At 47.2% G+C, this 16183-nt stretch overlaps 6 protein-coding genes across 6 annotated transcripts; 4 read left to right on the top strand and 2 right to left on the bottom strand.

The window, feature by feature from the left end:
- Positions 1-1024: 1024 nt before the first annotated feature.
- Positions 1025-3233, top strand: BDR25DRAFT_334495 (MFS general substrate transporter; the record flags this gene model as incomplete). Its single annotated transcript, XM_033692936.1, has 4 exons — positions 1025-1472; positions 1520-1869; positions 1928-2546; positions 3160-3233. 4 exons carry the CDS (start codon positions 1025-1027, stop codon positions 3231-3233), a joined length of 1491 nt encoding a protein of 496 aa, XP_033547314.1.
- A 1364-nt stretch (positions 3234-4597) lies between these two features.
- On the top strand, positions 4598-4816 carry BDR25DRAFT_226251 (uncharacterized protein; the record flags this gene model as incomplete). The annotated part of the gene is made up of 1 exon (XM_033685198.1): positions 4598-4816. A coding segment is annotated over one exon (219 nt), but the record flags the coding sequence as incomplete, so codon positions are not given.
- Positions 4817-4902: 86 nt separating this feature from the next.
- Positions 4903-6606, bottom strand: BDR25DRAFT_343192 (uncharacterized protein). The gene is made up of 2 exons (XM_033693803.1): positions 6114-6606; positions 4903-5767 (listed from the first exon to the last, which is right to left on the bottom strand). Exons 1-2 carry the CDS (start codon positions 6499-6501, stop codon positions 5016-5018), a joined length of 1140 nt encoding a protein of 379 aa, XP_033547316.1. The 5' UTR covers positions 6502-6606; the 3' UTR covers positions 4903-5015.
- Positions 6607-6954: 348 nt separating this feature from the next.
- BDR25DRAFT_314667 (uncharacterized protein) lies at positions 6955-7365 on the top strand (the record flags this gene model as incomplete). Its single annotated transcript, XM_033691468.1, has 1 exon — positions 6955-7365. The coding sequence occupies one exon, from the start codon at positions 6955-6957 to the stop codon at positions 7363-7365; it is 411 nt and encodes a 136-aa protein (XP_033547317.1).
- A 1123-nt stretch (positions 7366-8488) lies between these two features.
- BDR25DRAFT_314668 (uncharacterized protein) lies at positions 8489-9636 on the top strand (the record flags this gene model as incomplete). The annotated part of the gene is made up of 4 exons (XM_033691469.1): positions 8489-8513; positions 8652-8687; positions 8791-9386; positions 9439-9636. The coding sequence occupies 4 exons, from the start codon at positions 8489-8491 to the stop codon at positions 9634-9636; spliced, it is 855 nt and encodes a 284-aa protein (XP_033547318.1).
- A 4120-nt stretch (positions 9637-13756) lies between these two features.
- Positions 13757-14761, bottom strand: BDR25DRAFT_314669 (uncharacterized protein; the record flags this gene model as incomplete). Its single annotated transcript, XM_033691470.1, has 1 exon — positions 13757-14761. The coding sequence occupies one exon, from the start codon at positions 14759-14761 to the stop codon at positions 13757-13759; it is 1005 nt and encodes a 334-aa protein (XP_033547319.1).
- Between the last annotated feature and the right edge of the window lie 1422 nt (positions 14762-16183).

Consider the following 16183-nt stretch of genomic DNA (forward strand, 5'->3'; position numbering starts at 1 on the left):
TGGACGCCCCGCTCCGCTATTCTACCCTTATAACGCCTTGCGCTTGCATCAATAGAGAGCTTTCATGCTTCTTCAACAAGCAGATTACACCGGTGAAACAGTCTGAGCTGACAAGCTGTGTTGAGGGTCTTATCTATTACCCCGATTGTCTACATGGGGTTTCCGCCGTGGAGTTCGGTCCCCACGATGCTCTCGCCCGCTGCCACCCACGGTACACCTGCGAAGGCTGTGTTTGCTAGACGGTGGGTCTGCTTGGGGAGCCTGTGACATCATCGACAACAAAACAAATGCCAGCTCACGGGTCACTCGTTATCACTGTGGGTAAAGAGACGAGAGAGATCGGGATACCGTGGGACACTGAGGCAATCCCGACGCTGTGCTCTGCATTTCAATTCACCATCAGTCCGAAATCGGTATGTCCCATACTATCTTACCTTGGGCCGTATGTGTCTTGGCCGTTGTTGGCGGATATCCAAGCGTAGCGATAAACACTGCTCTGAGATTGGCGGAGTCGAGGTCCGCATCGGCGTAGAGCTTTCTCGTCTTGGATGTTCTTGGATTTGTTTCCTTGCTTTGCTTGTGTGTCCGTTGAATCTATTCATCATTACATGCCAGGTTTGACTACCACGTCACCATGGAGGTGAGCCAGCCACCACAGGGGCCGACAGTAACGTGCGTGCATGGGCTCTAGGTTGACCCATAATGGGTTTTTTGTCAATGAAGTATCTCTCAATCGTATCCTTCCCCCAGACATAAGTCATCATTTGAGAAGGGATATCTGTTTTAGGAATCTCTCGGCCTTCATTCTTCTACGCTACCTTTTACTGAGGGACGCTACCGGATACTGCATCATTCTGGTACATTACTCATCGCCTCCTTTGAAAGAAGTCCCTTCGCTTCGCTCAGACACCCTCCCCTCTACAAGATTATCGCCATGGACCCGCGATCGATAGACGAAAAGGATAGCCAGAAGGCCGTTTGTGTCGATTTGCCACTTTCAAACAGCACCACAGAAACAGCGTCAATGGAGAATGAATCCATTACTTCTTCCCTCGAATCCCCTGGCGACGAACCGAATTGGCCACGATCATGGAGAGCATACGCTTGCTGGCTTGCTTGTTTCTTCCTCATGTCTAATTCATGGGGACTCGTCAACGCATACGGAACATTCGCCTCCTACTATGTTGGCCATTCATTACGAGCAAACGACCAACTTGAACTCAACCTCATTGGTTCAACTGAATCATTCATGGTGCTGTTTCTTTCGGCACCAGTGGGGAGATTGCTGGATGCGGGCCATTTCAGAGTTATTATTGGGGCGGGTGCATTCCTTGTGTCTTTGGGCATGTTTATGCTCTCTATTGCTCACCCAACGACCGAGGATGCGCCAGCCAATTACGGCTACATTTGGGTTACCCAAGGATTTGTTGTTGGGCTAGGGATGGCTTGTTACTTTGTTTCCAGCTCTCAAGGTACGTATATCTTCTTCAATTAAGGGCTCTTCACTGACAAACGGCAGTCGCAGCAACATGGTTCCCCAACCGTAAGGGCCTTGCCATCGGATTAGTAGCATGCGGTGCCAGCGTAGCTGGGGTCGTGTATCCGACTATGACACGGTATCTTATTGATGCACTAGGTTTTAACAGTGCAGTTCGTTGTATTGCAGGCCTCGTCACCTTAACTTCTATCTTCTCGCTCATCTTCTCGATTCCTAATCCGACTCACACCCATCCACGGCCGCAGTCATACCGCAAGCTCCGGACATGGATTGACACGGACGCATTTACCAACAAGGCCTTTTGTTGGTTCATGACTGCTGTTTCATTCCTTTTCTTCGGCTTTTATCCTATATTCTTCAACCTGGAGGAAGTCAGTCTATGGCCCCCCTCTACCTCCCTCCTAATTACCACATACTAACACCTACCAGTGGGCCGCAGTATCTGGCTACGGTACCCGCGACGGCATCCCCACCCCCGTAAAAGTCATCGACAGCAGCAACAAACCGCTCCAAACTTTCTGGCTCCTAACCATCATGAACGGAGCCTCTACAATCGGCCGTCTCACCATGGCCGCCTTCTCTGACAAAACTGGCCCTTTGAACATGCACATCGGCGCACAACTCCTATCTTCCATCCTCGTCCTCGCCCTTTGGACACTTGCTGATTCCACCGGCGTCGCTATCGTGTTCTGCGTCCTGTTTGGTATCACGAGTGGCGCTGTCATAGGCCTTCCCCCCGCCAGCGTCGCCAATATTCTGTCGTGTACGTATAGGTCGCCGAGTGAGAATGTTGTTGGGCATTCGAAACTTGGGCAGTGGACGGGTATGATGTATTCTGCTGCGGCGATACCATCGCTTGTTGGACCTGTTGTTGTGGGACATTTAGTTACCGAATATTCGACGTATATTACAGTGCAGTGCTGGTCCGGTGCGTGTTTATTTATCTCCGCGCTGTGTATGCTTACCGCAAGGTGGTATTTGCCGTGTACAGATGGGGAGCTTGTGGGTGTTAAGCTTGCGAGGTGGGTGGGGAGGCATGGCGGACAGGGTGGAGAGAAGGATAAGGATAACACGAAGGGGAAGGGGGGAGAAGAGAGGAATGAATCAGATACGGATGCGGAGTTTGGTGGTGGCGCTATGAAGAGGGTCTCATGTGAGTTTGTCTCGAGAAATGGCTCGGGGGTGGGAGAGGCGGTTGAGGCGGTTCCGCCGGCGGTGCGCATGGGGGATGATGGGAACATTTAGGAAGATTGACTTAGGATTAATTGCGAGGGTAGGAGGGTGGGACGGTTTGAGGGCGTGCTTTTAGAATGATAGGTGTAATATGGGTGTAGACGAACACGGTATGGTGTTTTGATGAGGCTTGATTTTCTCGCTATATTAGATCACCTCTCGGATTTGGATGTTCTCTTTCATTTCTTTGACGAAATCTTCGCAAAGTCCCGCTTTCTTCACTAAGTAGGGCTTAAACATGACGATTAAAGACATTTAGGGTAAGCACTCAACATTGATTTTCGACCATATTCAACTAGCGTAGACGCTGTCGCTCCTCTAATACTAGGTTGAGTGCCTTTCCTGATGTAACGACAGAGTTGGAATATAAGAAAGTATATAGTACGCCCTGGGCACGAGATGCACGAAAATATAGTTATTTGTCCAAGAAGGAAAGTCGAGTTCATGCGCGAGTTTGCGATTCCAAGCGAACTTTGGGTACCAATACATTTGCAGAGTCTGAAATCTGACAGGCGGCATTTGAATTGCATTACAATGGAGCGAGTCTTAATACACCACATATCGCATGACGTCTCCGAATCTCTACCCTGCAGATCTAATATCGTGGCAAGGTACCGACAGGTCCGGGAGTTTTAAGGGCCTCAATTATCTACGGCGTAAATATTCACTGAGCATATGATACCGTGTGCACGACCTTGAATCAAGCATATCCGCAGCTTAATAATCTCCAGCCAGCCGCCTTGGAAACGAAAGTGTAGGGGGAAGGGAATTCGATCGTCGGCTGGCCTAGGTATCTTACATCATGGATACCTCGTGCGTTCCTTGTTCCATCTCGTCCCATCTCGTTGCGTCTTGGGACTCAAGTCTTGGCTATGGCGGAGTACATTGCAGCGCAGGGTTTACGTTGAATGAAGATGCAGATGCAGATGGAGAGGAATTGTGAAAGGGTAGTCTGCATTTCTCTTGGGAAGGTAGAAGATTATGGAAGGTACTTACTGTACAGAAGTTCTGGTACTCTCCAAACGAGAGAAGAGGAAGGCTTGATTTCAAGTTAAATAAAAGACCACTAAGGTCTCTAGGGTTGGTTTAGTCCGCCATAGTGAGTTTAGTGGAGAGCGCCGATCATCATCACGATGTAAATACAAGTTCTAACAGCCTGTGACTCGTGCAAGGATGCCGGTGGAACGATACCTCTTTGTTCGCATTTTCTCACGCTCTGTGATATTGGTAGTGTTGGATGTTGTGATTAACAACTGCCAGTCGCAATTTGGCTTTGCAAATACAGGGCCTGCTCTGAGCAGACTGATAGCGTCTGATGGGCCATGGTATGTGCGCCGAACCAACGTGAAGCTTCTAGAAACAATACATCTGTTTATATAAGGCTTTCTATACAATCACAGGTGTTCTCCCCAACACAGTCAGCCACTACGATGCTTAAAAAACCTTACTGTTAACTCACCTACAAGGAACGCATTCAAATCTAGATCCTTAGTGAGCTTAGATAGACACAAAAAGCTATCGCGCGGTACACTAGCGTACCATAGAGCACAATATCTATATGCCTTTGATCTCCAGCAACGCCTACGAAACCTTCGGGTAGGATGCTTTGCTAGATACCCCTATTTGACACCTTCTCTACCATGTAATATAGTAACCCTCCAATAGTTCCTAAAGCGGTTAAGCAAAACCGCTTCAGATAATCTTAATGTGACGAAAGGCCTCAAAGCCAAAATCAAAGCCGCCATTGCCCTCCTTACAGGGCGAATATAAGGCCTCCAAATAGGGATCCAAGCCATTCTCGATGCAAGCTCAGAGAGAAAAGAGCTCGGCAAGGCCGATGCTCGCAGCTAGCTCACAGAGACCTAGCAATCAGAGGTTCTGGATGCCATTAAGCGGCAAACCGTTGCGCTCAGTCACTGCTATCAGGCTTGCATGGCGGCAATCAAAGACACAACGAAGGGAACAGGACATGACTACAAGTACGTGAAGGTTCCCAAGCAAGCGAGGCTACTAATAGGCGACTTAGGTAGTATAAAGGGAGGTACGTTGCATACCTACAGTAATATTGAGGTCAATAGAGGATAGATAGTGGTTGGGAATACAGCCCGCGAATTTGCGAAGGATTTCTTTAAATGAGCCAAGACTTCATGTCGGTGAGCGGATTGTTGGTTCAATAGCAACTGAGCTCTTATTCTTTGTAGTAGGAACCGACTACAACAGAGTACCTGCACGCTAAACGTACATGTCACATATAATCCACGCTCACGGCGACTGGATGCTGGATTTACTTGTCTGCCTCCTGCCTGCCATCGTACATCGTCTTCCCCTTGAAATTCCCGATCGTGTGCCCAAAATGGGCGAAGGCATGGCCGCCAGCTTTGATACCGGTGAACGTAGCACCCGCCGAAGACTCCCCCGGCGCAAGGTTATGGCCAAAATGGCCGACAAAATTGTCCTGAACTTCAATGTCGGAAAACAAGTCACCGCCCCAACGGAGTAATTCGCCGAATTTCGGGTCTACGGCCATGGCACTCCCCTTAAGGAGGTTGATATCCTGCTCACAAGCTCGGTGGTGCTTCTTGAACGCCTCTGAATCTGCGGACCGCAACTGATGGAGCTTTTTTTGAAGCCCAGCAACCTCCAGCTGGTCAACTAGGCCTTTGACAGCCATCAAGGTCGGCCTAGAGATTGCTCTCTTGGGTCGGCCCTCGGTAGATGATGTCTGATGAGATGGCCCTCGATGTGCCCCAGCAGCATCCTGCAATGTTTGAATAAGCCAGTGGTCTTCGGCGTTCGTCAACCCAGCCGAAAGCGGCATTTCTGCTCCCAGTCCAAGGGTATTCTGGATGAAGCTCAAGAATGAGTCAAATAGGCTCGCATCTGCACCCTCAGGCGTTTCCGAAGCCCCGGCTAGCTGGACGATAGCGTCCCGCCAGCGGCAAAGGCGCAATTTCAAGATCTCGAGCTGAAGCGTTTCCTCGATATTCTCGCTGGGTTTGATGTTTTCAAAAGAATCAATAATATCATGAAACTTATCTGTCAAGTCAAGAGAGCCGACTTTCAGCCGAAAGATTGCTGCCATCTTCTGCACTAGGTCGGGCAAGGGGGGATCGACGATTGTAGCGCTGTTACACTTAGCTTTCGAGGTTTGGGATATTACAAGACTGCCTTACTTGACTGAACTGTCAAAGTGGGGTCATCGGTCTTGGCATTACGGCTAAGCTAAGCTGGGTTACGATAGGCCCAGATCACTATCCCCATGTCCTCCTACTTTAAGGCGCTGGGCTGTGGGAGGGACAACGAACGTCCGGCCGGGCGTAACTTTCGTGACGTCCACATCGACGGATATGCCAACGTCCACCTAGGAGACGAAAACATATACCATGTTGGTAAGGGGGCCAAAAGACCGGATCCGAGAAGGCACTCATCTGGAATCCAGGACTGGATAATCCCCTCAGTCGCTTACCATATGCTTCAGACGTGCCGTTCAATTCGTACCGGTTCGATATGGGTTCTGGCAGATACCAGATGCGGAGCACCAGGACTTTGCACTTCACGACATATCGCCGTCGACTATCAACTACGACATTGCTGACGCTTGGTGGATCCTCTAGAGGGTATAGCTCGTGAGACAAGAATAAGCTATATACGTCCGGGCTGCAGTAATTGGTCACATGACTATCGACATTTAGCATCTCCTGGCCTCCGGAGCCACACTTGGCCACAACGGCGGCAGATTGTCTGATAAGGCCCCGCTGCACCCTCCACATTCGAGCATGCCGGGAGTCGTTAGTCTTTCAATCATCTCGCCACTTGGGCAAGTCCGGATGTGTCGCAATGTTGGCAACATGCATCCGCTATTGGAAGGAGTGGATTACGCCTTGTTTCACAGCGGCTTTGTCGCTTGTCTAGGCCAGGGCCCTAAACTAGCGTCGGGGTTCAAATATTTGGCGTACATAGGGCAATTCAGGAGGGTGGTTAGACAGAACTGTTGGGGGCGAACTGTGCCTCTCAGAAGTAACATCGTAAAAGTTCTCTAACCTGCGCTTTAAGCGTATAATGTTCAAAACACAGCATGTTTGCAAGAATTGTGATCCTATAGGGTATGACTATTTGGTGGTCGGGGGTGGGACCGTTGGCTGCGTAATCGCCTCTCGCCTTTCCCATGCTAGCCACCGCGTAGCTCTCTTCGAGACGGGCCAGTGAACCATTCAACAGAGATCATGAGCTCTTCAGGTGCGCCATTTCTGCACGGCACTCCTGCCGAGTACAATTACAAGAGCGCTCCACAAGCTGCGCTCGATAATCGCGAAGTCCCAAATTATGGCGGCAAACTCCTCTCTGGATCTAGTGGAGTCAATTACGGTCTGTGGACTCGTGGTCACTCGTCTGATTACGACGCTTGGGCCAAACACGTGGGGGACGAACGACGGAGCTATGCTAACTTGCTCAAGTACTTCAAGAAGACGGAGAACTACCAGTGTTCGAACGTTGGCAGTGAAGTACACGGAGTTGATGAGCCTATTTCTGTGATTCATGGCACCAAAGAATATCCTCTAAGGATGGAAATCTTGAATGCACTCCAACAACGTGGCCTTAGTCAAGCCCGACGGAACCAGCGGAGACCCGTTTGAGATAAGTGAATTTACCTAGAATTGGAAGACCAACTAAAGGGAACCTTCTGGCTTGGCCTACGATCTCTCTAAAACGGAAGTGTTTACCAGCACCACTGTTGCACGCATTGACATCAATACCCACACCAAAATCGCGACGGGAGTCACTCTGTAGAATAGCCAGTCTATCAAAGCACACAAGGAGATTATCCTTATCTGCGGTGCGATCAGAACCCCACAAGTTCTTATGCTGTCGGGTACAGCGCTTCCAACCGTACGTACTACGACTCAGAAAAGTGAATAGTTACGGTCACGTGAGCCGTACAAACGTAAGAGGACTGTCAATCGTAACGTACGACTGAGAGAGGTCCCCTTACGGTCCGTAATACGTCTCAGAAAGTCGATTTTTCCTAGTAATATAGGACCTGATTAGACATCCATGGGCAAGCGTTGGGAGGGCGTTTAAGGGGGCGTTTTTAAGTAACAATTAGTGAAAACTCTGTTGTGTACAATAAGCAAGAACGCGTTAGAGAGGGGGGGGGCTAGGGTATTAGATCCTATGCAAACAGTTAAATTTTTGCCCTTAATATTATACTTAAGTTATAATTTGCTATTCTCTCTTACTAGTAATTGCTTATACAAAAGGCAGCAGAAAACCTAAGAGTTATAGCAATATTATAACTCTTATTAGGAGGACTTTACTATAGCTAAGGATAACAGCCCCTTGTTTACAGATCCTCTCACATAGGAAATAAAAGTAGGATGTTTCTCCTACCCTACGCTCTTTAAAATCGCCCTTGATTTCCTCTCTATCCCGTGTATGTTCTGTGACTGCGAGAGAGCCTTCTCTAGTAGGAGAAGGACTTGCCACCTTAACAGGAACCGCCTCTCTAGAGAGACAATTAAGGCTCTTTAATTGCAGAAGAACTAGCTCTGCTAGAGGGCAATTTACTCTAAGCTCTTAGCTCTCTCAGATTGTCCGTACGCAGCAGCAGCGTCACAGCCTAGATACGAGCTATCGCGCACGAGCAGGATCACGTATCTATGTCACATGATGCTCGTGCGCGAACCTCTGTGCGCGAACATCTAGATATTCCCCTTTTCCTCCGTACAAAGGAAAAGACAGAGCAATAGAACCAGAAACATGTTGCCCCCACCCTACCTACTTCGTACGCTGTGCACACCGTACACTACTCTTACTCTTGCTACTTAAGTGCTCATACCATAAGCAGCTAGCTAAAAGAGCCCATTTAACACAGATTATATTTGTTCCAGCGTTACGTCGTAACTTCTGCCAAGTTGTTAAGCCGTACAAGGATTCTTAATCGTTACGGTTGAGACTTGTAAGTGGTCCTCATGTCAATCGTATAGTAGAAACGTACTAAGAAAGTCAGACGTAACGTCCCGGATTTGGTCGAGTCGAATCGTATTACGTACGGTTGGAAGCGCTGGTCGGGTATCGGGCCGGGGGAGCAACTTCTTTGGGAATAAATAACATTGGCGATCTTCCCGTCGGCAAGAATTTACATGATCACGTCTCTGGGTCCCTGTTCTTGAAGCTCCGCAATCTGGAAAAAGGACTTGCGATCGGGTCACCCCTTTTCAACAAGTCGGAGTACTTCACGTCAACTGCAGTGGATTGGATCTCTACCATCACTATCCCCAATGATCTAATATCCGCCGCCGCCGCCGACGGAACTGGTCTCGATGAGCTGTTTGACCCAGGTCCTCGAGCGCATATTGAGTTCTTGACAGTTTACGCGCCTATTGCTGGTGGCGGTACAGAATACCGACTCCCATTCGATGGAACCCATATATCCACACCCACTCTCCTACTACTCCCTACTAGCCGTGGACAAGTCACTCTTGCTTCCATGAATGCTACAGATGATCCAATCATCGACCCGGGGTATCTAAGTACTGAGGTCGATCGCGTCCTTTTGCGCGAAGTTTACGTGCGACGATACGAGCAATGGGAACCCCACAAGGGCAGGGCGTGGTTGGAGGGGGAAGCCCTCCACCGAGTTTTCCGCAACTCACAAGTGCGAGCATGGACGAGGAGATTGATGCTCGCCTTGCTCTTATAGGCTCTAGATTCTATCAAAATGCCGGCACAGCAGCCATGGCACTATTGTGGACACCGAATGTAATGTTAAAGTCATCAGACGTTTGAGAGTTAGCGATATAAGCATTTTGCCTCTACCTATAGCGTCACACTACCAGACGGCAATGTATGTTATCGCAGAGGCGACGGCAGCCATGATCTTGGAGGACGAGGTCCCCAGGGCGTAGTGTAACTATGTATGCCATATGCCTGTGTATGGGTTGAATACGCTTTCATAGCTCAAGAGCTCAGGCCACTGGGATTCCAATTTCGAATACAAATGCAATTTTTGTAGTTGAAGGAAGTTGAAAGTTATTGGTTGAAAGAGGAAGAGATCAGCTGAGTCCATCTATACACACTAACGCTGGCGTAAGGCCAAGTGGCCTATTTTAGCCTCTACTAGCGCTTACTATCGCAAGGTTAGAGCTGATAGATGATAGAGGGCTTGGAGTTGCGAGTCGTCAATCAGGTGGGAACTAAACTAGTGGATTAAGCAGAGGTATCAGGTCTTTGGAGCTTATAGAGACTAGAAGCTAACTATATAGTAAAGAACCAAAGAACGCTAGTCTTAATAAGAAAATCACTAGCACTAGAAGAGTAACTACTGCTGCTGCTTTAAATAATAATTTTACTAGAACCCTAGACGTTGCTACCCTCTTTAATAGGCTATATTCTAATATAGACAAAGACGTCTAGAAGCTAAGAGAGTCTATATAGGATAATAACCACCTTAGCTAGAAAGCCTATTACAACCTAGATACGCAATCTATCTTAGCATTATACAACAGAGCTGTAAGCCGAGATGGCCCTTACACACGACGGGTATATATATTGTTCTGTACGCACATCGACTGTTGATTGATTATTCGCATCTTTTGATTGTATTGGCGGAGCGGTACAGAGCCCCGTCCGTACATAATAATCAACCAACAGTTGATTCGCGTGCAGAATAGTATATATACCCATCGCGCGTAGGGACCCTCTCAGCTATATGTCAGGGGCATAACTCAATTGCGGGTAGACTTGGCGAAAGATGGGTGATCCTCCTTTAGGGATAATCGCAGCCTGACCAGGCTTGATGTCCTCAATTGCAGTAAAACCCAGCTGATCCAAAGTTACAGACTCAAACGCAAGCATGTAATCCCAACCTTTTCCATCCTGGTTAGGTCGTGAACCAATAACGAGAGGCCGAATGTTGTTGTGATCTCTAGCTCCGAAGATTGCATATCCGGCCACCATTCCGCAAAAGGCGAAACCACCAATAGTGATCTTATACCTAATGGTCCAATTTGAGTCTTGCCCGACAAAAGTAGTTTGGGAAGAAGGACGATATAACATAAATCCATAGCTGAGAAGATTCTACCTATATGTTTCGAAGCCCTGTGAAAAGATCCTCCGCATCTACAAGCCTTTTATCCGTCTGGGGCAGTTGAGAGGCAAAGACCTGGAGCATGATCTCCGAGTCGCTGTCTGTGTTTATATGGCGATGAGCTTTAATATCCAGGTACTCCTTAAGCTTTTCGGTATCGAGAAGGTTCCTAAATAATAGCTGGATTAGTGATAGATGACCGAAACTAAGCAGTTCTTAGAACCCACCCGTTGTGCGAGAATAAGAGGCCATAGGGTCTAATCGTCTATCAGGATTGACTTCACTTCAATTTACCTATTAAAAAGAGTCAAAGCTCACGAGCTGACATAGAAAGGCTGACATTTAGCGTTCGGTGAAGTCCTGGCTGTGGATATCGGAGATGACCAAGGCCCATAAATCCAGGGAGCTCGAGGATGAGTACGCCATCGCGGAAGACCTTCGAAGCCAGGCCTCTACCCCTGCAAGAGTAGATTCGACCTGAACTGTGGGACGTCGCAATACCACAGGCATCCTACAAGGTATTAGTTGGTTCATAGTCATGCCAGAGAGCAAGTGCCTGGAGGTTCGGAATAGTTTTAACAACGGTCCTAGCCAATGGGTAGTACCTATTAAAAGCGAGAGTGAAGAAAAAAATCAGCTGAATTACCTGGCCACGATGTTGTAGTGCGTAGAGGGCCTCATGCAAATCGACACCGCCTTGATCGCATTCTACATTCCCGGAGATATCTATCTATCTATCTCCCGATGCTCTAAGCTTGAATTGTAGAGTAGCGATAGCTAAGCCCCCCGAATAGGATCTAACCTTCAAGTAAGAATCAAGTCACGAGGCTAATCTAGTCTTTAGAAGGGACTTACTGAAGAGACTAAAAAACACAAGCCACTCCGCCAACCTCTGGAGTTTAAACTAATAGAGAAAAGCAGAGCCATAAAGGGGCTACCTATTATTGTCCCAGTCATCTCTAAACCCGTGACTGTAGCAAATATCCGAGCGTTATGGTCTTTGTTAACAAATGAGATCATAAGCCTTGCAAAGCTGGTTCGAAGCCCTGCCCTACTGCTATAATTAGGATACCGAAGGATATTATCCGTCGTGATAGATGCTAAATGGCTACTAAGTACTCCTACCTATGACTGGAATCAGAGTACTGCATGCTTCTGCAATGAATAGGTACCATAGCGTTAGAATTACTAGGCTTGCTCTGATAATCCTAATATGTAATTGCTGTGGTAGGACCCTTATTGACCTTAAGAAGGTTGGATGTTGATTTTGGGAGCGCCAACGAGGTGGTGAGGAATGATCTGCCGGATCTCATGACCAAAAGCCAAGCAGTCTCGCTGAGCTCTGAATCAAGCACTTTTGAAATGTGCTGAGTGATGAAAGTGGTGCTGGAGAGCGCTATTGCTCTCAAGAAGAAAAACATAAAACACATCAATACAACACTCTTCCGATGCACCAACACCAGCCTTTAGATGTTAGATGTCTCAGAGATATTTCAGTTTCCGCATCGAAAACTGAGGCAGATATGGTGGCCTGGGCTGTCGTCAGCCTGCGTCTGGACGTTTGAACAGGCCCCTATGAAACACCTATCTGAAGGTCTCTGGTATTCCTTAGTTCTTTCTGTAACTGGGCGAGTTGCGTTTTCCTTTTATTAAATCCCCCGAGCATATCCCTTTATTTTGATCCAGTCCATATTCTAATTTAATATCTAGGGCAGGTACGGTTCGCTGTCCGATGTGCACGTTGGTGCCAGGCAAGGATTGGCAGTGGCGTAGGACCTGGGAAAGAGCGCCAAGGAAGGCGAAGCAAACCTACGAGGGCCGATGCGATCGCAATGAGTCGAAATAAAGAAGAAACAGTGTTGGATAACTCCCTCTTTTACCGTGTCGTGGATGTTAGAGGTTGAATTAAATGAGAGCAGTATCGACTGCTTGGCATGTTATACCATTACAAACGTCACGTAGTATTCATTTGCTGTCCCGAGAGTCATGAAATATTACGTTCTAAACGAGAAGCTAGTGTTCCCATATTTTCTTATAGTATCTCTAGGCCCCGCTCCCTGCGATTCTCTTTAAGTTTGTGTACAGATGCACCCAATCATTACTCCTTCTACCTAAATAGTCTCTGCGGGTATATGTCTAACTAAGCAATGGCTCTTAGCCCACTGATATTTGCATTCCGACTTAATCTTCCTGGCGAATAAAGAGTGAGTAGTCTCCTAGATTTCGCGTAATTACCTAGGTATTTGGGGTCCGAAGTTTACCTGAGGTTGCCAAAGTAAGTGTCAGAGCGGGAAAATCAATTGTTGAGTAGTTTTTGGAAATGTGCCCAAAAAGCGATGTTAGCCGAGGTGCCATGAGTGATAGAAAGGAGATCAGAGAAGGTTCAGGCACTCTCCCGACTTCTGTAATTGGACTTCGCGATTTCCACTTAGCTAGGGTCATATCTTGGCCGATCGTATACGAAGTACCCAAATGGCCAAGTCTGACATGCTGTTGGTCTTGATTTAGAACAGCCTGGTGCAAGAAACAAGTTGTGAGTAGCATGCATTCATCTACGCCGTGTTATTGCATACTATGGAACATAACCAGCTCAGATTTGATTGACCAACCCTCTTGTTAGATAGAAGGAAGAGATTGAGACGACAGAGTACTCCTGCAAATGGGATCCTTCGAAAGTTCCATGGAAGAGTGATGCTGGATGCGCTGCTATTCGTGTAGCTCGGTAATAAAATTGCCAATTAATATTACAAATTACATCACCCCATTAGGATCCGTCTTCAATGAGCCGCTCGATTCTCCTTCAGTATCCTGTCTATTACAAGATCGTGTTTATTAATAAGTAGCTTTCTTGGTAGTAGTTACCGTTGCGGTAATTGTCTTGGTAACTCTATAAAGAAGATTAGTTGACCCTCGAGAACATGTATTAGTCGAGGGAGGCCTTACGGGATAGTCTTTGTCTGGCTAACGGTAGAAGTAGCTGTCTTGGTGAAAATTGAGGTGGTTTTTGCGACAGAAGTAGAGGTGATAGTCTTAGTGATTGAGGCCGTGACAGTTGCGCTCACAGTAGTGGGGACTGTAATGGTGGAGCTCACCGTGCTAGTAAGCGTCTCAGTGTACGGGATCGTCGTGGTTGAAGACACGGTCTGGGTGGAGGGAATTGTAGTAGTGGAGGAGATTGTTTCGGTGTATGGAATAGTGGTAGTCGATGTTTCAGTCGTGCTGAAAGTTGACGTAGAAGACAACGTCTCCGTATACGGCACAGTGGTGGTTACTGTTTGAGTCGTGCTGACAGTTGAAGTAGATGAGAATGTTTCAGTGTACGGTACAGTGGTGGTGGAAGTTTCAGTTGTGCTAATTGTTGAAGTGGAAGATATTGTTTCCGTGTATGGAACCGTAGTGGTGGATGTTTCCGTAGTGCTAATAGTTAGCGTGGACGAGAATGTTTCAGTCGTACTGAGAGTGGAAGTAGAAGAGAATGTCTCGGTGTAGGGAACCGTAGTAGTTGATGTTTCTGTAGTGCTAACCGTATTGCTGATTGTTGAAGTCGACGACACAGTCTCGGTGTACGGAATCGTGCTTGTGGACAGCACAGTTTCAGTGTGTGGAATCGTGGTAGTCGACGAGATGATTTCAGTGTACGGCACCGTAGAGGTTGAAAGGACCGTTTGGGTGCTACTAATTGGGATTGTCGAAGTCGACAGGACAATTTGAGTGCTGCTAATGGTAATAGTCTTCGTGTCAGTGACGGTAGCATGGGCCTTGTGTCCTTCGCCATTCTGCGTGAGGGTTGAGGTGGTCGTGCGGGTAACAGTATGGGTAATAGTCTGAGTGACACCGGGAGGAACAGGAAAACGCTTCCCCAGTTCCTCTCGTGGCTTCTGGTTCCATGGCATTGCCAACGATTGGGCGGCCCAAATGCCAAAAAGGAAAGTAGTGTACATCATATTGAGCGTATGAATGAGTGGCTGAAATGGTTGTCTGAAACGATTGACGGGCGGAAAGTGCTGGACTACGCCGAAAGAACGAGTGGACGGCAAAGAGAGAGTGGACTGCTGAGCTAGGAAATCAAGAGAAAGAAGAGAGCGGAGTTGTCTATTATGAGTGTCAAGTCTTTTTACCCAGCCTACCGTTCTTCTTTCCATAGGCTCCAGAAATGGAAGCTGCCCACCGGCCGTCAGCCATCGACCGTATTGGCATTCGCTTCCTTGTCGCTTTCTATAACCTGTTCCTCGAAAATCGAATTCTAAATTCGCCCAGAGGAGCAAAAAGCATGGGGTACACGATGTGACATGGGGAGGTATTAATCTCTGGAACGAGATTAAGCGAATATTGGGATTGGGTGACCTGTCATGTTTAAGGCATTGCGATGCGGAGCCGAAAAAAAGAAGTAGAAAGGGGGATAATAATCGAATGCGGGAATTGACAATGGAATGGGATGCATTGAGGCTTGCGTTTGAAGCTCCGTCACCAAGGAATTGATACTGCGTGGTGTTATGAAGCGCTCAAGTTCCGAGGAGAGCGTTGATGTTTATGCTAAGCTTGGTCTGGGTCAAACGGTGAATGGCACGTGCCGATAACGATAACGATAACGACACGCACTTGCATCTCCTCAAAGGTCGCTTCCACCCCACTAGCTTTTAGCATGTTTCATTTCGAGAGCAACTATGGCACTATTACAAGAGTGGACGCATTCCAAGGGGAATAAATCGCCAAAGACTTCTTCGACATCAATCTTTCCAGAAGCAGGCCACTATCCGCCGTAAGCCAAACGCCGAAGCTGCGCTGCAAGAAGCTACCGGTAGCTGCTTCTCAGCCTCCTGCCATCAACAGAGTTAAGTGAAACAGCAAGTCACCCACCTGACCTTGCCTGTTGAAACCCGGCTTCAAATGTATGACCAACTTCTTGTAAGTCGATTTGATCGGACGCAAAACCCTTTGTGGGCAGTTGGAAACAACTAGCGCTTCTAGTAAGAACCTAGTACTGTACGGTTAGGGCGATTTTAAGGCTTGCACGAGTGAGATTTTGTGTATGTATAGTAGCTATTCGTTACAGCTTTTATTATCTATATAAGTAGTTTAATTTAAATAATGTACATTAAACTCTAAACAAAATAGTTAGTAGTATAAGTTTCTAAAGATATAAAATTAAAGTCTAATTAGCTATAAAATAACTAATAACTACTTTTTATTATAAAAGTAAAGAGGTTTAAAAGCTTACTACTTACTACTTTATATTATAGCTAGTTTTTTTAATGTTAAATATAATTATTTATAACGTACTTCACAGGCAAGTTGCTTACACACCTAAGTTGCTTACTTTTGCTAAGACCCCACTAAACTACTCTTTCTACACTAATGCATTCCCC

This window comes from Lindgomyces ingoldianus, assembly GCF_010093535.1.
Source record: "Lindgomyces ingoldianus strain ATCC 200398 unplaced genomic scaffold BDR25scaffold_17, whole genome shotgun sequence".
NCBI lineage: Eukaryota > Fungi > Ascomycota > Dothideomycetes > Pleosporales > Lindgomycetaceae > Lindgomyces > Lindgomyces ingoldianus.

Excerpts from the sequence above, each read along its gene's own strand:
- BDR25DRAFT_343192 (XM_033693803.1), bottom strand. The coding sequence starts at position 6,501 with ATGTGGAGGGTGCAGCGGGGCCTTATCAGACAATCTGCCGCCGTTGTG. Across the intron at positions 5,768-6,113 it reads TTGGCCCCCTTACCAACATG|ATAAGTTTCATGATATTATT; the intron begins GTATATGTTTTC and ends TTGACTTGACAG.